At 37.3% G+C, this 25,532-nt stretch overlaps 1 protein-coding gene and 1 non-coding gene across 7 annotated transcripts in view; both read right to left on the bottom strand.

The window, feature by feature from the left end:
- Nucleotides 1-25,532, bottom strand: part of Xrcc4 (X-ray repair cross complementing 4) — a 257,737-nt gene that overhangs the window by 66,608 nt on the left and 165,597 nt on the right. For all 6 annotated transcript variants that reach the window (XM_052743627.1, XM_052743628.1, XM_052743626.1 and 3 more), the window contains one exon: nucleotides 20,452-20,599. In XM_052743627.1, coding sequence (XP_052599587.1) covers nucleotides 20,452-20,599 — 148 coding nt within the window. The remainder of the gene's footprint in view (nucleotides 1-20,451; nucleotides 20,600-25,532) is intronic.
- On the bottom strand, nucleotides 5,464-5,571 carry LOC128113875 (U6 spliceosomal RNA). The gene has a single exon (XR_008219683.1). It is a non-coding gene; the product is annotated as a U6 spliceosomal RNA (small nuclear RNA).

The raw sequence follows: 25,532 nt of genomic DNA, 5'->3' as shown, positions 1-25,532 counted from the left end.
GCCTTGCTGCAATTCTTGCTTATTTTTCCTTGCTATATCCTTATCCTTACCATCAGGAAAAAGAATACCTAATCTGTGTCCTTGTATAGTAGAAGTATATGACTTAATGTTTGACTTTTCAGGGGTTCATTGTTAAAAGACTGCCCTGAGTCTCAGAAAACTATGGGCTTTTGAACAGCATTGAGGTTATTTAGACTACAGGGACTTTTGAAGTTGCACTAAATGAATTTTGAATATACAGGACTTCAGAGGCCAAGAGCAGGATGTTATGATTTAAGTGATGTGTTTGACAAGGGTTGAACTTGTGAAGGGTAATCTTAATTGTCAATGAGGTTGTTTCCAGAGCTATGCAACTGAACTGAGGAGATAAAACACACCCATTACCCCACTTGCTATCCTATGGGACAACTAAATAGAACAGAAGAAATGGAGACAGTCAGCTGAGCACCAGCATCCATTTCTCTTTTGCTTTCCATCTGAGGAAGCAATGTGAGCAGCTGATACTCATCCCACCATGCCTTCTCTGTGAAAGACTGTATCTCTCAGACTGTGACCCTAAATAAAACGCTTTCCTTGTTTATGTCCTTGTATTTTGTGACAGCAGTAAGAAAAGTAACTAATTCACTATTTTATTCATGAGCATTAGGTTTTCAGATGTTTGCTGAATACATTTTCTATTAGAAAAATTATCTTCTTCAAAGAATCCTATTTCAAATATGGGACTTCCTAGTGTTCCATTAATAAAAAATATTACTATTTATAATAGAATGATATAAAATGGCAAAAGGTATTGAATATTACTGGCATAAAATAGGGTGTAGAAAGAGTTAAAAGATCATGTAACATAACTAGGGACAAATATCTGTAGAAAGCATCTTAGACTAAGAATAATAATGATAATATGATGAAATATTTACCACCCAAATCATAATGCTTGTAGTTGAGGATATACATACACATAAAAGTTCTGACGAACTTTTCTCTTCTGGGCTGACAGCACTCCCAAGAGCCAAGGAGTACTCAAAAAATCCCAAGAGCAGGCATGAGACACTCTCTTTTGAGCTGTTGGTCAGGGCTGTCTAAGATACTCCGAAAACACATAGCCTATTGCTATTATTCTTGGTTACCCCCTAGAGGTGGAAGACAAGTTTCTACTGCTAAAGACACCATAAGCTTCAGAAACACAGCACAGAGGCCTCTGAGCTGGATGTGAACTGAAAGTCATCTCCCTGTTAACTATCTTTAAGGCACCATGCAATATTTCAAAGAAGGGAGGAAACCAACAGTAGTACCTATATATCACGCCTATGAATCACATCAATGACCTGTACGGCAGGATAACTTTCCAGGCGCAGTAATGACACACATACCTTGGTCATAACCAAGTGTTCTCTAACTGAATTTAAAGCCCACTCAGCAAAGAGGATACCATGCCTGGAACTGGAAACCTAGTAAACTACTCAGTGCTAGAGACATCATGGTTACTGGAGGAGAATCTACAGCCACTAATTTACTAAACCAGCATAATCCCTAACAATAGTGTATAAGCATTTGTCCTTACACTCACAGATAAGTGTAGTCTTCAGCCCTCATCAAGGTATCTCTTTGCACCAGAGAGCACTACGGAAAACCACAACCAATCAATATGCAAAGTTGTGGAACTGAGTCCAAATGGATTCATCTACAAAACATTCCCATATCTGAGAATCAGGGAACACTGAGGATGAAGGTGTTGAAAGACTGTAAGAGCCAGAGGGTCGGGGATTTTTCTGTGAGATTGTGTCTCCTAGTAATGTCAGAAGCTACATCTGCTGGGCTTCACCAACGTGACTGCCCAAATGTGAGCTGAACTAGGATGACACCAACGGACATGCCAAATTGGATGGGAGAAAACCCAGGAGGCTTCAATTCTACACAAAAACCTGCAGGAAAACAGGTAAAGCCAGAGAGGTGGTCTTCCCCAGAGAAGTGTACAGCAGCTGGTTGGCCAGTGTCAGTCGGCCCTGAAAATATACATACAAATGTATGGACTCAACTGGTTATATTTAGGGATAAATATGTATACACAGATACATATATGCATGCAATAACAATTGATGGAAAAATAGAGGCTATGAATTTGAAGGAGAGCAGGGATGGAGTACATGGGAGTGTACTTTCTTCCCTCTAAAGGGAAAAAAGGCGTGGGAGAACTTTTGTAATTAAAAAAGTCTCAAAAATAAAAACGCAATGAAAAATGATACCACGTGCCAATTATGTTCTAGGACATATGCTAAGGAATTGCCTGCCTTACTTTATAATTCCCACAGGAGTTCCCTTCTTATTTATCGTCACTGGTTATAAAAACATGAAGTGGGGGCCAGAGAGATGACTCAGTTGGTAAGAGAACTTGCTGTTAACGCATAAGAACCTGAATTCTAATCCCCAAGACACTTTGAAAGGCTCCATGTGGTCACATGCACTTGTAACCCCAAAGCTGTGGGGCCAAGATAACTGCGATTTGCTAGCAGCTAGACTATGTTCATCCAGTGAGGGATCCTGTCTCAAGGGGATAAAGACCAAGGCAGAGAGCTATAAAAGAGGACACCCGATGTCTTCTTCATGTGCCCCCAAGATGCAGATAGCACCCTCCCTCACACAGACACACTCCACTACACATGAAAAAAAATCAGGTGTGATACTCAACTCTTACTTGTACTTAAAGATAACATTAAGACCTGGGGAATTGGATTTTGAAATCTATACTCTAAGTTGCTATATCTAGCTGATGTTAATCAGATAATTTTAACTGAGGAAGGCAATCATTTTATACAAGAGTTAAAAAAAAGGCAAGGAAAGCGAAACTACTTGGTCAAGGACATAAATTTTCCTTGACTTGTTCATTATCAAAAGCACGATGATATTTTCTTACAGGTATGCTGACGTGTAGGCAAAACCCTCCCATATGGCCTTTCCACTTGCCTGATGACTTTTAGATAAAATTCCTAGTAATATTCCTAATATTCCATTCTAATTCTCATTTCATTCTGCTGTAATTGGTTCTGACAGCTCTCAGTAGCTTCTCTCTTCTTCACTGTTTTTGGATCTCTTTCTAATTATTTCTTTTATTTTAGAGATTGTAATAAAACTAGATCATTTTCCACTGCCTGTTCCAACCCCTAAACCCTCCCAACATATCTAACATTGCTCTATTTCAAATGCATGGTCTCTTTTTGTTAATCAATTGCTGTTACATACAAATATGTTATCTGAACTTATGCATACATATATTTGTAATTACAACATGTAATTCAGTCTGTATGTTACTTATGGGCCTGTTTTCAGGACCGATCATTTTGTACTGGATAGCTAACTGTTTTGATAAAATCCACCCCTTTTGCTCTCGAGTATCTCCCTGCCACTGTCCCTCCCAAATTCATGTGCTTTGTTTTAAACCCTCCGAGTCTACTTAGTACTTTCTGTATGGACATGGCTTAGAACCATCAGCTGGTATGAACAGCTCATTTGGGAATATATTCCTGGAGAAAACTGACTCTCATTCCATTAGTAGCCATCAATTGCCAACAGTCTTTCGGCCAATGGTGGCAACTCATGCGCACTTCTCCTTCCATGCTGGAATTTTGGTAGAATTGACTTTACGTAAGTCTTGAGGATGTAGTCAAAGCCACTTTCAGTTCTCCTTTTGGATGTGACAATTTTTTTTTTTTTTTTGTTTTTGTTTTTGTTTTTCGAGACAGGGTTTCTCTGTGTAGCTTTGCGCCTTTTCCTGGAACTCACTTGGTAGCCCAGGCTGGCCTCGAACTCACAGAGATCCGCCTGGCTCTGCCTCCCAAGTGCTGGGATTAAAGGCGTGCGCCACCACCGCCCGGCAGATGTGACAATTTTTAAGCCATCTTCTTCTTCAACGAGACTTTGTTCCCACTTCTCCTAATCCCTGCTGGAGTTTAGTGTGGCTTAAATTGTGCAGGTCTTATATGTGCTGCCACAGTCTCCATGCATTCACATGTGGATCTATCTAGAAGGTGGTGTTTCTCTGGAGGCAACCATCACCACCATCTCTTACAATCTTTGGATACCTGATTTTTGACAAAGAAATAAAAGATACACATTGGAGAATAGACAGCATCTTCAACAAACAGTCCTGGTCAAATTGGATAGCTACATGTAGAAGAGTGAAAACAGATCTGTGCATATCACCCTCCACAAAAACAACTCCAATGGGATTAAGGGCATTCATGTAAGACAAGATACCCTGAATCTGAGAGAAGTGAAAATGGGGACTAGGCTTGTCCTGGCTGGCACAGGAAAGGACTTGCTGAATAAGACACCGATGGAACAGGTACCAAGAGTAACAATTAATAACAGAACCTCACAAAGCTCACAAGGCTTCTGTATGTCAAAGCACACAGTCATTCTGGCAAAGGGGTGACCTACTCAATGGGAAAAGACCTTTACCAACTTTACACCTGATAGAAGGCATCTAAAACATATATAAAAAAACTATAACAAACAAACAACCCCCCCAAGAATCACCTGAACAAAAATCACCCAATTAAAAATGGGGTACAGAACTAAGCAGGGAATTCTTAAAAGAGGAAACATAAATGGCTGAGAAGCACTTAAAGAAATATTCATTGATAGCTATCAGGGAAATGCAAATTAAAACTACTTAGTGATTTGTATCTCACACTAGTTAGAGTAGCCAAGATCAATACTTTTTGACATTTCTATTGTTGATACCCATGGAGGTCAGATAGGTCAATTTTCTGCATATGCTGAGGCTTGTTTTGTGTCTGAATATGCTAAATTTGTAGACTGTTCCATGGGATGCCAAGAAAAAAAAATATACATATTTGTGTTGGTATGGAATATTCTGTAGATGTCTATTAGAGGTTTTTGATTTATGATAATTTTTAACTCTAGTATTTCTCTGGTTAGTTTTTATATGGATGACCTGTCTATCAGTGAAAGCTGGATATTGAAGTCACCTACTATCACTGTTTTAGGAACATTTATAAAATTGGTTGACCTTCTGATAGGTGTATACACGTTTAGAATTGGAATATTCTCTTGGTTAATTTTTTTATGAGTTTGTACTGTCCTTCCCTATCTCTTCTGAGTAGTTTTGGTTTGAAGTCTATTTGTCAGCTATTATAATAGTTCCTTCCTGGTTCCATTTGTTTGGAATGCCTTTCTCCATTCTTTTAACCTACGGTGATGTTCGTCCTTGCTGGAGAAGAGTGGCTTTGTTTTGCTGTTGGTTTGCTTTGTTTTGATGCATTGGAAAAATGGGTGCTGTTTCCCATCCAACCTGTTAGTCTGTATCTTTTTCTTTGGAATGGGAATCATTAATAATGAAAGTTATTCTTGAACTGGGTTTATTCATTCCTGTTACTTTCTTGTTGTGGTGGGTTTCTTTCTCCTCTTTTGGTTAATTTTTCTGTGATTATTTATTCCTTGTGTACAAATATAGACTGCTTCATGAATTTGCATGTCATCCTTATATAGGGGCCATGATAATCTTCTTTTTTATCATTCCTATTTTAGTACATATGCTGCCAGAGTGAGCACTTTTAGGTGGACTTCTAAACGGAGAAAGATAATTTGCTTTGGGAAAGATTATGTCTATCAAATTACTTTCAAAAGCAGGTGATGCTTCATCTGTCTTGGGTTGTAGGGAGACAACAATGTTAAGTATCTCTCAGTTTCTCTTCATTCATAATCAAATTCACATTTATAGTCCTTCTATTTAAATTTTTCTTGAATTCCTACTACAGCATCTTCTTTTTGTCAATGCCAATCAGTAGTTTTTCTCCAGCTAATGTATTGCTTAGAGATATAGGTACAAAAGTTGTTCAAATGATAGAAACATATACACAATAAGACCTTTTACTTGAAATTCAGATGGAGGAGCACAGATCCTTATTAAATTTATTTTACAATACATCCAAAACTGCCAGTGCTTTTCAATGTGAACTTATGCATTAACATGGGAGGTGTTAGTAGGGGTTATTTCCAGAGGGAGTTATGAACATTAAAAATATATTTTAAAATACTCTTGGAAGCTCTATTGAAGTATATTATCTTCAGGTTTCATTAAAATAGAAATTAAAGCACATTTACTTATAAGACTAATTTCCTGATAATTTCATAGGCATGCTTTCAAAGGCCACAAGATTATGGTTAATACTGCATACAATTTAAAATAAATGAATATTTTGTCCTTCCTGAACACTTAAAATGCTAAAAAAAATTAAAAAAAAATTAAATAAAATCCCTCAGGCAAACTTTATTTTAAATTATAATTCCTGATGCTACTGGTAAATGCATAATAATACATATGACCAATCTTACTTCTGGAGTTGCAAGCACAATTAATAAATCATCACTGAAGTGACCTGACCATAGTCAGTGTGCTCGGGAACAAGGCCAGCAGGCCATTAATCAAAACATGCACAAGGGAAAGCGAGAGCCACAGCCTCAACAGCTAGGTAAACACACGGAAAGCTAATAAAAACTACCTTGTTTTAAAACCACCACAGTGTTTACTTTTCCAAGTAACATAAACATTATGATAAAATTAAAGTTGTATAATAAAAGAAGTTTGTTTTGATGACCTAAGAAAATATATAGCAATTCGATTCTAGGTTTCTAATTTGACAATAAAGAAGTTTAAAATTCAGATATGCCACACTTTAAGAATTAGCTATTTCTGTATGACATTCTCCATATAGATAAAAATATATGCAAATATTTCAAATAGTTGAATTTCAACTTTAAAAAGCCATACATTATTAACAACTTTCGGAATCAAATAAAAATACAGAAGTAGGTGGAACATTTGGAATATGCAATTTCCCCCCTCTCTCTTCATATATAATGTATATGTGTGCCTATGTAGAGCAAATTTTATCAATTTTTTAAATATGGCCTTCAAAACATGTTGCCTTCATCTGACATTATACCTCATTCATTAGTAAAGAGAAGGAAAATATTTGCTCAGTTAACAGAAAAGAGGCATAGACAATTCTCATTTCCACAGGAAATATAAGAAAAGGAATTACTCTAGGTCTAAACAATTCATAATTACCCTTGCCTTTCCAGGAAAAGACGTACACGATTTAGCCAACAGACCTAGGAAGACAGTGTTTTAAAAAATGAAGTCCAGCACAATCTTAGTTATGCTAGTACTTTCTATGCTCACCTCTCCTAAAGACACAAAGCTATTGTTAATCAAATCTCTGAACTCACAGGGCTTGCAATTATGTCTCTATTGTGTTAATACAGTGGTTTGAAGCAAAAAATTGAACATCACTGAAGTTCAACTTTATTCAGTTATTTTACAAATATGTATAAAAATGTAGCCCCAATTAACAGAGTTGCAATGAAAATTAAATACATTAAAGATGTTCAATTAAGATGTTTAACATAGTATGACTTGGCACACTGGAATCAATCCAAAATTAATATGATAGTATAACTGCTGTCGAATATTCCTTTACACTCTGTGAAGATGTGTCATTGTGATTGCTTTAGTAAAAAGCTAATCAGCCAGTAGCTAGGCAGGAGGTATATGTGGGACTGCCAGACAGACAGCGTGGTGGAAGAAAGAAAGGGGGAGTTGCCAGCCAGGTGCAGAAAAAACACATTGGACAGTACAGAGTAAAGTTAACTGAGTCATGTAAAAGAACACAGATTAAAAAATGCGGGTTCATTTAAGTTATAAGAACTAGTTAGGAACAAGCCTAAGCTAAGGCCAAGCTTTTATAATTAATAAGAGATCTCCGTGTGGTTACTTGGGAGCTGAGAGACAGGAAGGAAGGCAGGCGCAGAAAAAGCAGGATGGGCAGTAGAGGGTCAAGGTAAGAGCTTTCATAATTAATAAGTCTCTGTGTCATTTTTTTGTGAGCTGGCATCGCCCCAAATCCATCTACACATAACAGTAGCTAAAAATACAGTTCTTGGAATAGGATGAGTCTATCCTAAAACATAGAACCAGAAAATTACTTAGTTTAAGAGCAAATAATCTAATTTATCTAGAGCTGAATTTTCTGATCTATGCAATGTGTAAAGGTAAATAATATAACACACATATGAATCATTTGTCTATATCTATATATGGTTTAGTACTATGCTTAAGACATGAAAACTTTAAACATGATTAAATTTCATAACTTCTGCATCATTTACAGAAATTAAAATTTAGATGGCAAGTTGAATAAACAAGATTAACATTTAGGATATTAGGAGCACTAAAGCAATAGGAAACAAATATGGCTTACCGAAAAGAGCTGAAGTTAGGAAGAGGTAAAGATAAATGACCAAATTCCAAACAGTATCTGAGAAAGCAAATCGTGACATACCTGAAATATGGGGAAAGTGACTCAGGAAGATCAAAGTCAGCCTGGATAACACATGGAGACACTTCCAGAGTACACACATGCATGCACACATGCATTCACACGTATGCATACATACAAATGAGCTCTTTAATAGTCAAACAGAAAAAGTTTAAATAATGAGATAATATCTGTCTATTAAAATGATTTGGCTGTAACCAAAATGAGAAGATTATGAAAAGCACGAAGCATATACTACTCCTGAATTCAAAATAGTTAAGAGTCTTTGAAAGAATCCTGACAAAGAAGACACAAGACTAACAGGTTTATTTCTCTGATGTTCTAGTAATTTTATTTTTGGGACCCTCCCTAAGAAAATAACCAATTTTTAAAAATTACACTACATATTATATTAACATAAACACAATGCTTTTTCCAAAAAATATAAGAAGACACAGATTCCAATGGAGGGTTGGTTAAAGAAATGTTAAAAAAAATTTACAGAGTGGAATGTCAAATTCTGTTGAATAATCTATTACGGTGAAAAATTTACACGTTATTTGTATTTAAGAATAGGTTGTATCATTCATGCTGTGAGCCTAGTTTTGTAAAGCAAATGCAGATGAAGGAGAGCAAAGAGGATACAGATCTACTACAGGGAGAGTGCTGCTCATCTTCTTGCTGAAGAGACTGTGAGCTACTCAGCTCCATCCTTGCTGCCTCTATTTTCTGATTATTTTGGAATGCCCATTTACCCCTTCTATAATTAGAAAACAAATAAAATGAAGCTCATTTCACTAAAAACAAATGGATTAATAGTAACTTTCTCCCTTGTAGTTTTAACAACCGGACCCTTAATTTTTTTAAAAAAATACGTCTAACCCTGATGGCTATGTGGGTGAAGAGCTTGCTATGTAAGTGTCCTGACCTGAGTGGAGATCCCCAGAACATATGTATATCCAGATGTGGAAGTATGTGTCTGTAGTCCAAGGGTGCCTACAGAGATGTGGGAGACAGAGACAGAAGCATGTCCAGAAGTTTGCAGACCAGTTAGCCTGGCACACAGTGGGAACAAGAGACCCTGAGACTCTCAGGTCCGTGGTGAGACCCAATTCCAGTCTTATTTCAGAGTGTCCCTTTTACCTTTCACTATGTACCTGAACTACAAGAGCTTCCACACATCTTTAATGGAACACTTAAGTGAGGATAACTCAGAACACAGCTCTAACTCCTCTGGTACAGCAACATCTGTGAAGTTTTAATATTTTTTTTTTATTATTTTGGAAAATATGTTTGAACTTTTTTAGAAGACATCTACCACACAGAAAACTAAATCATTCCCATGAAATTCTGCTTGAAATACAGGAACCTAGACATATTTTATTTGTAGCCTGTAGAAACAAAAACAGTCTCTAGAAGTTTCTAAAGGCTATGCAAGAATTTGTTTATACTTTGGTTTGGTGCTTTAATGGATTTGTCCTGCAACTACAGATGAGGTGGTGCTGCATGTTTTCACATGTGTCCTATCACTTAGAAAATGACCTTATTCCTCCCGGCAAAGGCCATCAGTGTGGTAAGCAAACAACCTCCTAAGCAGGGTTGTACAGAGAATGGAAGGAGATCCCACAGACACACTGGAGTGTTCTCTTATAATTCATTTTAATGCCTAACACTATAATTATGTTTGGAATTTCTTCATATTATAAAATCATTGGCATTAAAAAGCAGAGAGTCTGTATCCCAAATCAGTACTAAAGAAAATACTACTCCTTGGGTTGTTACTATGTTCTGTATGTCTCCATTTTGGAGAGTGTAATGGAGATGAATTGTTTGATAATGCTGAGCTTAAGAACATTTGGAAACTCAGTCAAATAAATTATTTACTATGGAGATTCTCAGAAAATTTAATGTGTAAATATCTAAGTTATGGAGATGGGAGTACAAAGGGATAATGGTTCTGATTCACATCATTTCCAACATAATTTGGAGGTAGAAGAACCCTTGCTTGAGCGTAACCTTTCACTTCTGTCTCTAAAATGAATGGTGTCATATGAGTGCGTCATCACCAAACTCCAGTCAATGCTTGTAATTCTTTCCTGTATCTCACATGGAGGCTCTTGGTTCATATCTACTAGGCTTCTCTTGGCCAGAGGAGACTCTTAATAACACTGTTGATAAAGGCTTATAGAATTTACATATTTCCACATTTGATTTCCCACCTTCGTTGCCAGTAATACTAGTCTGGCAACAACTTGATGTGGATCTACTCTTAAGAGTCCTCTCCATTTTTTCTCAAAAAAACTATTTTAAGAGAAAACAGTTTTCATTTGTAAGTTTTTATGAACAAATGACCCAGCCTTTGTTAATATGTAATCCTAATCTCTTTAGATAAAACAGCTTTGTGAGGGGGTGAGAAGCAGAAAAATTAAAGGAGGAAAGCAGAATTTCTACATAGTAAAGGGGGAGAAACATCTGAAACGCATTAATTATACCTGTGGTGATTTTTTATCTGTGTCCCCCAATAAAGTTTATCTGAGGATCAGAGGAAAAAGCCAGCTACTATATTAAACATAGAGGCCAGGCAGTGGTAGCACATGCCTTTAATCCTATCACTCGGGAGGCAGAGATCCGTGTGGATCTCTGTGAGTTCAAGGCCACACTGGGAACAAAGTCAGATGTGGTAGCACATGCCTTAAATTCCAACAGTAGTTAAACCATAAAGGTCTGATGTCTGTACAGACAGACAGGAAGTGACAGAGTTGGGTAGGAAGAGTAAGTGATGTAGCTGGGCAGACAAAGGAAATGAGATGGCAGAACAGAAAGGCATATGGGAGTGGATAGACAGGAAGTAGTTCACTTTTGGCTGAGGATCTCCAAGTGGTGAGAACGTGGCTGGCTTTTTTCTGACCTCTCGGTTTGAACCCCAAAATCTGACTCCAGGCTTTTTTTTTTTAAATTAGTAAGACCGTTTAGCAATTTGTGTTACATATACCATTTACAGTATTGTTTTCTGGTTTTATTATTTGGCTGAGAATCCTAATAAGACAGGGACATTGCCCCAGTTTAGCTAAATAATGAATATATTCATCAGTTTCTTTAAAAAGTCTAGGTAAGACTAGCCAGAATTGACTTCAAGGCACACCAACAGTGTGCTATGAATAGACTTCTACTTGCTTCTATGAACAGAGTTGTATATACATACATTAGCTTTCATAGGATTTTGGAAGAAATAAAAATTTCTTAATTTAAAAACATTTGTGTGGAAAAATTCTTTCTTAGATATTTTGCTATATAATATAGTAAGACTTCACTAAGATTTTAAGATGAGCAGCTAGAGTGATGGTTCAGTGGTTAAGAGTATTGATTGCTCTTACAGAGGATTTGGTTTTGGTTCCCAGACCCCATGGTGGCTCACAACCATCTGACCCTCCAGTTTCAGGGGATCTAATGCCCTCTTTTGACTTTCATAGGCACCAGGCACATATGTGTAGTAGACATGCATTCATAAATGTAGGCAAAACACTCAAAATAAGTGAATTTAAAAAAATTAAAAGTAAAAAAAAAAACCTTGAAAGATGGACACCAAATAAAGCTAGAATACAATGTTATTTCATTTACTTATTTTGCCAGCAAAAATTTCATAGAAAGACATTTTATAGTGTTCTTGTACGCTCTCAGTTTTGACCCTGGGGGCATTCTTGAAGTGTGTAAATTTGGCAGTATTTTCACAACTTCTGTGGACTCTGCCACTGGCTCATTTTGAGGAACACACAGGAGTGAGAAGGCGAACAAGTCTACAACCACAGCGTTGCGTGGTGCAGTGTAGTAGAGAGCAAGGGATGCACAGCACATGGTGACCCTGAACAGTAACTGAGCGCTGAGGCTGACTGACAGTGAAGGATGATGCCCCTGAAGCACAACCACACTGTCTGCATTAGTCACACTAAGTTTTCAATACACGTTTATCAATATACACCAGACTGGAGGATTTCAGAATAATACTAGAAGCAGTACATCACTAGCAATCTAAAAATATTCCTAAGTAAAGGCATTTATATTCATTAGAAAGAAGCAAAATGACAGTATAAGTCTGCAACTCTGGACTGCTAATTCATGCTAAATTAAGCTTTTATTCTTGTAAGCATCTAGTACCTTCAGTATGTTTTCAATTTTTTACTTTCTTGTGTTTCAAAAAACGAAAGCTGCATCATTGTGAATTCAAGATCACAATACAAGAAACTTAAAACAAAACAGAGAAAAGTACAATAACCCGAGACATATTTAAATCATAGATATCAATGATGTAATAGTGGCCCACATATCAGAATTTTCTGCCCAATCTGATAGTTTGATAAGATTTTTAAAAGATTTTTTTATTAAAATATTTTCATATAGTTTGATCCCATTCTTTTCCCTCCCTCAACTCTAAAGAACCTCTTAACTTCCCTTACTCATCAAACTTCACGCTCTCTCTCTCAAAAAACAAAAACTCAACGAACAAAAATGAAAAATCAAAACAAACAAGCTAAAATAAAATCTAATGAGACAAAAATTACAAAAACAAGACAAAGAGTAAAAAATAAAAAAGGAGTCTGTTTTGCGTTGTCCAAATTCTCCTGGGCATGGGGCCTGCCTTGATTTTCCCTTTCCCAGATGGTGTCAATTGCAAATAGCTTCTGAGCCAGGGTGCTTTATGCCAACTTCCCTGCCTCAGAGCTTAGATTTTGTCTGTTTTTAACCTGTGCAGGTCTCGTGAATGCGTCACAGTTTCTCTGAGTTCATATGTGTATCACTCCGGTTATGTCTGTAAGATACTGTTTCCTTGAGTCATCTATCACATCTGGATCTTACAATCTTCCTGAAAGCCTGCTCTTCTGTATAAAGCCTCGAGGGGAAGGGTTTGATACAGACATCCATTTAGAGCTCAGTGCTCTAATGTCTACCACTCTGCATTTTGTCAGCTTTGGATCTCTGTGTTACCTACCATCTGCTCCAAGAAGAATGTTCTTTGGTGAGGGCTGAGTGGTGCTCTCATCTCTTGGTATAGCAATGGCCGTTAGGAGTCATTTTGTTGCTATGTTCATTTACTGGAATAACAGTAATAGGTTTTTCACAAGGGTCCATGATGTATCTAGTCTCAGGTTCTAGGCAATTTTACCAGTGTCAGGTATGAGTTCCATTTCATGGAATGGGCCTTACACCCAATATTTAAAAATGGTTGGCTACTTCTATAACATTTGTGCCTCTCTTGTACCAGTATATCTTGTATATAGGTAGGTCACTGCTGTTCATCATTGGTATTGTAGCTGGGAGATATTGATGATTAACTTTCTCCTCTGGTAGCAATGCCAAGTGTCTTCCAAAACCATGAAGGGTAAGTAAGGGTGAAGCCTTTAATTGGTCAACAGTTTGCTTTTTCCATGTTGGATGGCATAAGCAAGTTACGTCTTCAGAAACAGGGATTTACCATCCATTTATGAAAAAAGAGTAAAGGGGTGAAACTGGACTAGAAGGAAATGCAGAAAGGGACCACATGGAAAAATTAGGGGTCCCTGGATCTGTACCAAGAGGTCCAAGTTCCTAGGAAATGAAAGTGGTGTGGGAGGAGGGGCACCTGCTGGGAGGATGCAGCAGGACTAGGAGTTAAGTCGAGAGACTGGAAGCCAGGACAGAAAGGAACAGAAAGGTTCCCTCCCAGAGTCCCAGCCTACTATGGCAGTTTTGGGTCCTTGGTACAGTGTGGTTCTGTGGCTCCTCCCAGTCATAAAGGAATAGAGATGAGATAGAAGAAAGGCCTGAAATGGGGAAGACCTAGGGGGGCCTTGGCATGCACCATGATGCTAGGTACCAAGGGTCTGGAAGTGGGATGGAAGGAATAATTTGATGTGTCTTAAAAAGAGTTACAAAGCAGTGTCAACAGGCAGAAAACACTGAAGGGAGATTTGCTCTATAATATTGGGGATGCTCTTATATTGGAGGAAAGGTAGTTCCTAATAAGGGTACGTGGTCACCATAGTCTGCCCTCAAAGCAGCACCCACCAGTATCTAACACTATCAGCCTTGCTCTCTATCACATGTACACCTCTGAGCATGTCCTTCCAGCCTAGACCACGATGGAACACTTATTTCCACCCCACCTCACTGTTCTATTCCTCCTATCCCTTCAGGTTATAGATCAAATGACGGATTCTTCAAGCTGAACCCTCTGTGGTGTTTCTGATACACCCTGAAGGTCTTCAAATCTAGGTTAATTATCTGATTGCAGCCTGTCATACAAACTAAGTTATATGAAATGAAGGAAGGTGAATACTTTGCATAGCAGTGTATGGGAAGTCATAGAAAAAAAAAAACAAAAATGCCCACTGTATATTTCCTTAGTCAATGTACAGTTAGATGACCACCATATAGCAAATGCCAGCTACTGAGGATGAGGCCATCATAGGAGACACAGAGGAAATCATCTTGTAAGCAACTGAATCAAATACTTAAAATTCCATACGGGTTAAAATTAATGTTCTTTTTCTCTCTTTCGCCGTCTTTGAGACAGTGTGGCATTTAGGCTAGACAGGCATTGAGCTCACTATGCAGCCAACAAAGAGGATGTCCTTGAATTTCTGATTCTCTTGCTTCCAACTGCAAAGGGTTTGATTATAAGGGTATATCACCATACCAAAGTGCTGAGGATTGAACCCAGAGTTTTGAGCATGCTAGATAAGCACTCGACAAAAACAGAACTATATTCCACTCTAAGAGATATTTCTACTGACTATACTTAAAAATAAACCAAAAGAAATATTTCATATATTTTAGTAAACTTTACAAAAAGATTATACCTCCCTTAGAACAATAAACTGAAGCAGACCATCATATAAACAATTACATAAAAACAGTGAACCATTAATGTTGTACTAACAATGAAATGCTTTATAACATAAACAGTTCAGTTGCTTGGGAAGCTAAGGTTTATGGTAATAACCTAAATCATGTATACAGTGTTAGGAAGAATTGGTTAGAAAAAAACTGTTTAAGAAGTAGTATAACATATGGAAGTTTTGATTTAAAAAAAAAAAAAGGGTAATCTGTAGTAGGAAGGTTTCTTCAGTCTGGCCAGGTCCCCACAGTCCTGTGGCCCACTTATAAAGTAATGACTCAGAAGCTTATATTAATTATAACTGCTGTGTGGCCATTATCTCAGGCTTATTAATGACTAGCTCTTACACTTAAATTAACTCATAATTCTTATTTATGTTTAGCCACGTGGCTTGGTACCTCTTCTCAGTTCTGCCTTGTCATCTTGCTTCCTCTGTGTCTGGCTGGTGACTCCTGACTCTGCTCTTCCTCTTCCCAGCATTCCTTTAGTCTGCTCGCCCTGCCTATACTGCCTGCCTGGGTACTGGCCAATCAGCGTTTTATTTATCAACCAATCAGAGCAACACACATTTACAGCATACAGAATTACATTCCACAGCACTTCCCTTTTTTTGTCTAATCAAAAAGGAAGGTTTGAACTTTAACATAGTAAAATTACATATAGCAAAACAGTTATCAAGCAAGAATTATAGCTATAATATCTAGTCTATTTGTATTTGGCAAAATTAAAGAAGATATCCTATCTATAAGAAGATATCCTATCTATCCTATATTTGTGAGTCTAAGGTTTCATATCTACCTTATCTATTATCATAACCAAGGGAAACAATAATTATAACTATCTAGTCTTCAACTACATCGAAGACCCCAGAAGGATATAATATTACCTAAGTAAACAGGAAAAGCATTGTAAGCAACTTCCAAAAATCCAGAATGACAGAGACAGCTGGATACCTGGACAGTTAACCCAAAGTTCTTCTGTAATGTTGGGACATCGATCTTTAGCCCATAGGCCTAAAGTCTCTCAGTCACTTTTCTCTGTGTCCTATAGAATGTCTGGTAGTTTCTTCTGTGAAGCAGGGACCTGAAGGACCATTTTGCCTTGCAAAGTTCATCTTCCTATGGGTCCTACATGTCTAGTCGATACATTTTGTCAAGCAGTCTAGGCAAGAACAGTTTCTTGCCCAAATGACTAATTTTGTCAAGAAGAAGATAAACTCCATATGGAGTGTCTTCAGTGCCCATCATCTTCCTTGAAGTAATTGGTGCTTCCAGGAGCAGATGTGTGACATTGTCCAGAAAAGTCTAAGTTTTAAAACATTTTAAATACCATATTCTGTGGGTCTTTGAAGTGTTTGAAGATTATCTACCTAATTGAATTATATCTATGTACACCTAGAAAACTTAACATGACTATAAGTTTGACTATCATAGAAGACCAATTATTAATCTGTATTTTTTAATTATTCATTACAATTTAAATGAGCTGCACAAACATAATACCTTAAACAAGAGAAGTATACATACAGTATAACAAAATTAACTTTAAATTTGTATCAATAAACTAAAATCTATACCATTGTAAAACATTTCAAAGAAGTTGCTCTTTAAAAGTAAGTTCAACAATCCACCCTTTTATCCTATCATATCTATATCCTATATTTTATGTCATATTCCCCTTCTTCTTTTTGAAAAATATTGACTACGACCAATAACAATTTGTAACCTACAATCTAAACAAAGACAAATATTCATAATCTATTTTTTGGGAATGTGGGTGTAGTTTTCTAGGCTACTTCCTGCTGATAAGTGGTGCTGTATTCTTATGAGGATACTGAGAAAATCACGAATTATGGTCAAGTCCTGACTGAAATAGTCTGTGAGGCTATATTCTCTGAGCTAGTTGGCTTGAAGTTGTTCTGGATGTTGGATGGTCTGAATTCTTGCCACGCTGGCCGCCAATTGTAGATGAATTTCTAAATAGTCTTATTAAATAAAAAGCAGGGAGCCAAATATAGGGGTGAAAGCCTTAGAGAGATCAAGGAAATATGGAAAGCCACCAGCCAACCTTACCTCATCAACTCTGCAGCTTCCAAAAAGCAAGCTACTTCCTTTCTACCCACACATATATGCCTTGCTGTTCTGCCATCTGATTTGTTCTCTGTCCAGCTACAACACTTCCTTTTCTTACACAGCTCTGTCACTTTCTGTCTGTCTGTACAAACCTGTAGACCTTCATGGTTAACTAGTTTTGGAATTAAAGCATGTGTCACCATGCTTGGCTGTTTCCAGTGTGGCCTTGAACACACAGAGATCCTGCCTGCTAAGTGATAGGGTTAAGGGCATGTGCTACCACTGCCTGACTTCTTTGTTTACTTATAATGGCTGGCCTTTTCCCTCTGATCTCCAGGCAAGCTTTATTTATTAAAGCACAAATAAAATATGACCACATTTCAGCACAAATAAAATATCACCACAGTAATCATCAATATTTAACCATGTCTTCTTTACCTGCCACACCTCCCCCTTAGTCACATCTTATCCCATTTTTTTTCTTGTTATTGTTGCTTTTTGTTTCATTTCCTGCTAAAAATGTATTTTTGTTTTTCAGAAGCTTCTTTTACTAGAGAAATAATTGGAAATGCAGAACAAGTATTTAAATTTTGTAAGTGCTCTAAAATTTCAGCCTTATATACTCAAAATGAAAAAAGACACTCTAAAGTAAAAAAAAAGTAAAGCAAAACTTATACATTAATATCTTACTTCAGTTGGATAATGAACCAGGAATCTTAAAGCAGGGTGTCAGAGACTCAACCTCTGATTGACACATGCTAAACTAAACTGCTTTTAGTCCTCAGAATTCTTATATATACTTTTCAGTTCTACACAGGAACAGCCTTAACAGATGGTCCTACAAGGATTGGCATACAATTCATAAGAGGTAGTATGGTTTATGACAACTTCAAAAATGCTGAAAATATATGGAAACACTGTCACAATCATTTCAAAGAATAAAGGAACATTATAATGTGGATTTTTTAGAAACAAAAGCATATTACATTTATTTAAAAGCTTTATAAAAATAGTAATGAATCAGAGCAAAAATTCTTTCACGTATCTACCATACATATATCACAAGCCTGTTTTAGCAACAATGTGTACATAGGGAATGTTTGTAATCTTGAAACTTTAAACTTAGTTAACAAATGCACTGGAAAGATGTAAATGCTATTCTACCACATAATCCAACACATTTCCTTATTACAGCCTAAGATTTTCATTAGATAAAACAACCACACCAAAAATAGTAAGAGATATTGGTTAATTATTTCTGTTTTTGACTTTCCTGGATCCTTAATATTTCCTATAATGCCTGACACATAACTGATACCAATGAATTACATTTTGCTGACTGGCTAAATTGGGGGGCGGGGGGAGATTCTCCTAGTTTTTCTGGGTTGCTAGTAATTTATTCTTGGCAATAACTATCTATATAAATAGATTGGTAATCCTAACATGATTTAGGAATAACTCTTCCGCACTCTGTAAAAGAACAATATGCTTTGAATTATACAAGCTCTTTCAGCTGGTTAAGAGCTGAGGAAGAAACTCAGATGAAGAACAGGAAAGAGCAGGAGTTGAGTGCACACTGGTTTCCTACATATGTTGTCTGGACACACAACTATATGCAATGGACAAAGAGATCAGGTCAACTGCAGAAATAATGAATATCCCAATTAATCCCATTTTTATCTATATGTTTTTGTTTTGTTTTGGGGGCAGGATCTCACTCTATAGGTAGTTGGCCTTGAACTAACTATTAGAGGAAGGCTGGCTTTGAACTTGCACAATCCACCATCGCCAGCCATAAGAGTGCCAGGATTATGGACTAGGAGAGCAGTTACATACATAAGCAATACTTATTTATGCTAGAAACTTTAAAAAAATCCTGCTGTCATCTTGACACACTCCTGAGACATGACTTATGCCTCCCTTTGTATCCTCATTGTTTATAGAATTCTAAAAAGTTTTGGTATCAGGATCATTTTACACTTTTTAACTTTTTGAGCATCTCAAGAGTGTTAGTTCCACATTTTTGTTAATGTGGACTATAGACTACATTTTGAAAATTAACACTAAAATATTAATTATTTCAAGATTACACCAATCTTGCTGACAACATGAATAACATATACTTTTGAACTTTTTTTTTAAGTTTTGAGATTGTAATATAATTACAGCACTTCTCCCTTCTTCTCCTCCCTTTAACCCATCCATGCACCCTTCCCACTCTCCTTCAAATTCATGGCCCTTTTCCACTAACTGGAATAACATACTCTTTATAAAACTTCAGTATCTTTTCCAAACAAACAAGGAACAGCTTGTGACAACATTGTTTTGTACATCTGTAAATCTGTTTGGTGGCTGGTTTGATGGAAAGCAGTTCAATTTTCATTTGCTTCTGCATTTTTATCAACTATGACATATTATTTTAATGAGGATGTAAAGAAAACCCAGCTTCACACAGGTGAGGACTTCAAGAAGTGAGGAACATATGGAGCCCCAAGGAAGGGCCTTGAGAGCCCCAGGTGTTCTCTTCCTACATTCTGCAGAGATCTAACAAAGAACACCATCTGCTAAATCAACCACAACTTATAAGAAAAGAAATCCTCAATACACACACACACACACACACACACACACACACACACACACACACACACACATACGTCACACATTCATTTAAAATTGAAGTAATAATACTATATAAATATCCATTGTTTTGTTATAATGAAATTTTTTTACTTTAAATTCATCATAATTAAATTAGAATATAAATTCACATTTGAAACCAAGATTAAAATTAAGCACATAATTCCAAAGTCTGATATAAATAAACAGATGACTAGAAAGAGGTATTTTATCAGAGGGGGGAAAAAGAGCACAACCTGACAGAGGGGCTAATTTGAATGTGATCTGGGTGTCCTTTAAGCAATAAATTAGATTGAAATGCTTTACTGAACACAAGCTTACATGCTATTTCTATCAAACTGTGAAAAGTACAAAGAAAATTGCATATATTTTTGACATTTCTGCCTTAGATATTAAAAGGAATTAACCAAATACCAGAGAAAATATATTTTCTGAATCACTTTCTGTGATCTCACAGCATACCGTTTGAGCTCTAATGTTTTGGGCTGTCCTTTCCAAGGATGCAGTCCGCGTCAGGCAGGACACTCACCTTTCCTTCTCCTGCAGCTGCGGCTCCGGTGGAGTCATTTTAGGTTCTGTCCCAAGATTTTTCAGCATTTGATGTCTCCTCTTCCTACTTGGCGCAATATCAGTGACATCGGGACTTGAAAATAAGGAATCATCTTTACAATGAGTGGCTAAAAGAAAATAAAATGCAATGCAGTCAGATTATGCATGTAATTCATATTAAATATTAAATTGCTTCCTCAACAATGATGTAAGTAGCACAGTGAAAATCTAGCAAAACTACTTCCTCAAACCTTTATGCACACTTGCCAGTGTGAAGCAGGCAGATGGTGTGCAGTGGTTCACTACCAATGTGAGAATTGTCAACAGTGTCTACTGAATAATCTGGTTAACAGTCTCTGTCCACCTGAGACAAACAGGACTTCAACAGAGCATAAGAAATGTACTAGAGGGATGGCATGAAGCAACTTAGAACAGTGATAATGTGAGGGTGGGAATTTGTTAGTTACAGAAAATTACAGGCTTGAGAATCAAAGGACCTCAGTGAAAGAGGAATTTAAAGAGGCTAACGTCTGAAAACCTCAAGGTGACCTGTACTTGTGAGGCACAGGCAACAGTGGAAACACACTTGGTTTACATTACTGTATTTTCTATTAATTTCCTTCCAAACAGCTTAAGGGCACTAACAATACCTGCTTGTAAACCAATATACAAATTGTTCTACCAAGTTCCATGTTTTTATAAAAAAAAGGGGGTGTTTGTGGGCTTACAACAATGATATCAAAAAGATTTGAGCTTTTATTGTGTCCTCTTGGTATATACACATGTCCTCGGGTCTCATTTAATCTTATCAGAAAAAAAAGTTGTGTTTCACAATTAAAGCGGAAGCTTAGACACTGTACAGACACTGAACTGAGAGGATGTAGACAGCTTGAAGCACCGGGAAGGCCCAGTCCTTTACCATAAACAGCAGCAGATTCAGGGGTCAATAGAAGGTTTTCAAAAGGTAACTTTCTCCTAAGGTGAACACGGTGCTGAGGAAGGTGTAAAAACATCTCACCTGAATCCTTAATTGAATTTTTAAATGTTTATTTATTTTTGAGACAGGGTCTCACTATGTAGCCATAGCTAGTCTTGAACTTGCTATGTAGAACCAGTCTGGCCTCAGATGCACAGAGCTCTGTCTGCCTCTGCCTTCCCAGTCCTAGGATTGAAGTTACTCACCACTATACTTGGCTCGATATTCAATTTGAATAAAGTATGGGAAACCAATGCATTCAAAGCCTATAACTTCCGGTTTAAAGGAGGTGTGATGCAAGACAGCTGATTATGATGATGGGCTCACGTGTTGCTTGAGATCTGATGGAGCCAGGACTTTTACTAGTGTTGTAAATACAGATCAACAAAAACAGTGACAGAATTGTACAGAGTCTGAACTTATGTCCAGATCTTAGTTGACTTCCCAAGCAAACACTACTAATTTTAGTGTTAATTTTTTTAAATGAATAGTTCTGATATATATGGTGGTGTTTGTTATCTTCTCATACTTCCAAGTTATTGGGAACCACCATAAACCACAAAGAGCTGTGCATAACCAATATTTCTGGACAGTTAAGTGAAACACTATGATTCATTTCTGTGGATGATTAGAACAGAATCTTTCTATAAAAGTGGCGTGAGGAAAAAGGCCAGCTATATAATCTAACTACCATTTAAGGGATCGATCTACATCATATAGATATTCTGTTTGTAAACACAACTGGAGAAATAGTTATTGCACGAATCCTAAATGGTCTTACAATAAAAACCCAGAGCCAGATATCAGGGTGAAAGCTGAAAGAGTACAGGAAACAAGCCACAGCCACTTCTCACCTCACCAACTCCTTAGCTGAAATGAGAAGATCCAGTCTCCAGGAATCCTCAGACTGAAGGCCTCTGAGTCCTCAGCCAAAAGGGCCTCTCCTCACATCTTATATGCCTTTCTCCGCCCAGCCATATCAACTTCCTGTCTCAACCTTCCTACCTCCTACTGCTGATAAGATCTCAAGTGCTGGGATTAAAGGTGTGTATCATTACTGCCTGGTTCTGTTTCTTTAGACTGGACTAATCTCATGTAGTTGAGGGTGGCCTTGAACTCACAGAGATCCAGACAGATCTCTGCCTCCTGAGTGCTAGGATTAAAGCCATGTGCCACCACTACCTGACTTCTTTGGCTAATTCTGTGGTTAGTTCTGTCCTCTGATCTTCAGGCAAGCTTTATTAGAGTACAAGAAATTATCACCACAGTATTCTCTGCTTCTTTCTCTGAAGTGTTTCAGGAACATGTAATGTCAACTCTTCTGTGATGCATTCTCTTCAGGTATTGATTAAAAGGAGATTTTCAACATCTACCACCCCTGTAACAAATGGCAAAATACCATGTTACAGTCTTCCCACTTCACCTGGTAATTCCAGAAGACAGAAAAGACACACTGGTCCTAAATCTTACATTACTGATTTCCAGAATTTTCACATGAATGCATCCTGGTGCCTGCTAGTTGTTTGGTTTTCTCAGTCCCTCAGATTTGGCTGGTGCATACTATATTTCTAAGCTGTTTTAAGTAAAACAGGGAACTGAATCATACTGAGAAGAAGTAAACAAAAAATTAGAACTTCCAAAATGCCTATACTATGCTGAATCTTTTAATACTAATAAGTAGTAATATATTGGGATGGATTCTGCATCTAGTGATTCAGACAACCAAAGATCAAATGCATTTTCAATATTTGTCTTGGTACCACACATGTGTACATATATCCTTTCTCAATTCTTTCTGAAAAATGTAGCATGATAATTACTAAGCAGTGCCTAAATGTTATTGGGCATAATAAATACACACTGGTGAATGTGTAGCTCAACTGCACAGTCAGCCACATTATGAAGGTGACTTAAATATCTAAGGACTTTAGTAGCTCTCATGAACATTTGAATGTGATTATATTTTTGTTATTTTTCTGTTGTTTTCTTGATTCCCAGTCTCTCTTTTTAAATTATTTATTTAAAAAATTATATAACATATCTTGATTATATTTTTTCTTTTCCAAAATTTCTCTCCTCCAAGATCCATTCTTCTACCTACCCAATTTCATGTTCTTTCTCTCTCTTAAAAAACAGTATATATAAATATGTATGTATATACTAAAACCAAAACAACCCCCCCCAAGAAAACAAAGAACAATAAAACAAGACATAAAAACCATGGTGTCTGATTATGGTGGTCACTGGAGTGTAGTTTATACAATCAGTGATACTCCACCATAGAAAACTGATTTTCTCTCTCTTAGCAGGGTCAACTGCAAACAGTTTCTTGGCTAAGGGTAGGACTTTGTGCCCACATGCCCTTTTCCTTGCTGAGGTTTTGTTTGCCTTGAACTTGTGCAGGTCATGTACATACTGTCATGGTGTCCGTAAATTCATATGTGCACCAGCCCTTTGTGTCTGGAAAATGCTGTTTCCTTGAAGCCACCCACCACCTCTGGCTCTTACAACCTTCTGCCTCCCCTTCTGCACAGATATTTTTAAGTGGAACAACTCAAGTCTTCACTTTCAATTTATGCACCTCATTTTAAAGAAAACATTAAGTATGTTATAAATTACACATTCTATTCAATTTTTAGAATTGTTTTATGTATGAATGTTTTGCCTACATGTTTGTATATGTACCATGCCCATGCCTGGTGCCTGGAGAAGTCAGAAGAGAACATCAGATATGGTGTGGTGCTAGAAACAGAACCTGGGTCATTGTGGTAGTATGAACGTAACTGGCCCCCATAAGCTCATGGGGAGTGGCACTATTAGGAGGTGTGATTTTGTTGGAGTATGTATGGTCTTGTTGGAGGAAGTGTGTCATTGTGGGGTCAGGCTTTGAGGATCCTGTAGCTGAAGTTTTCTCCAGTCCTGCCCAGCCCCACAGACCCCACAACTACTTATAAAATAATCACGCAGAAGCTTATATTAATTAAACTGCTCAGCCATTAGCTCAGGCCTACTACTGACTAGTTCTTACACTTAAACTCACCCCATTTCTACTAATCTATATGTTGCCACGTGTTCCATGGCTTTATCTGTTGCCTTTACATGCTGCTCCTTGGGTGGGAGGCTGGTGTCTCCTCACCTCTGCCTTCCTGTTTCCCCAATTCTCCTCTCTGCTAGTCCTGCCTATACTTCCTGCCTGGCTACTGGCCAATCAGTGTTTTATTTATCAATCAATCATCCACAGCAGGATCCTAAGCTGAGGATACTGCCCTGTGTGGCAGCTGACTTTCTGTTCCCTTCAAGCCAAGACGCAGCCAGCATGCCACCATGCTCCCCATCATGATGATGATGGACTGAACCTCTGAAACTGTAAGCTATCCCCAATTAAAGATTTTCTTTTATAAGAGTTACTATGGTCATGGTGTCTCTTAAACCTTTAAGTTTAAAACCCTTAACTAAGACAGTCATCTTCAAAAGCAACAATTGCTTTTAACTGCTAAGCTATCGCTTCATTCTTGATATTTATTTTAGACACAAGGGAAACTTGAACAGAGTTGGAAAAGAAAGGATACTATTCAAAAACGAGGAAGTACATGGCCTGAATGGAATCATGCTCATAATAAACTATAACAACCAGATAAGAAATGAGTATTACCAAATGTATTGATTGGTCTCTACAAACAGATGGTAAGTACCTATTGCTGAAGACAATACCCACACAACTCATTGAACATGGAGAAGTTGATCTGGTGCCTAACTAGGGCCTTCATTCACTAATGACTAGTGTTCATAGTACTGGAAGTTACTCTGCATGCTACCAAAGGAGAAAGGTAAACACCATTGATCTATAATGATGACCTATCTTCATGAAATGCTGGTGCAATGGTGGCAAACACCATGTGAGACTAACAAACAATATCTGATCAAATTTAAAGCCCTCTCCACGAGATGGACCTCATCCCATATACTGCTCAGTTGGCAAGAACAGATATGCCAGGGACCTAGAGGAAAACCAAATTCTAATGTCCTGCTAAAGGAACATAACCCTAAAATGATCCTAATGACACTGTGCTATACTCATAGATCTG

The sequence above is a fragment of the Peromyscus californicus genome, unplaced genomic scaffold, assembly GCF_007827085.1.
Source record: "Peromyscus californicus insignis strain IS unplaced genomic scaffold, ASM782708v3 Scaffold_18__1_contigs__length_77618521, whole genome shotgun sequence".
Classification (NCBI taxonomy): Eukaryota; Metazoa; Chordata; class Mammalia; order Rodentia; family Cricetidae; genus Peromyscus; species Peromyscus californicus.
This window is presented reverse-complemented; position numbering and strand designations above follow the sequence as displayed.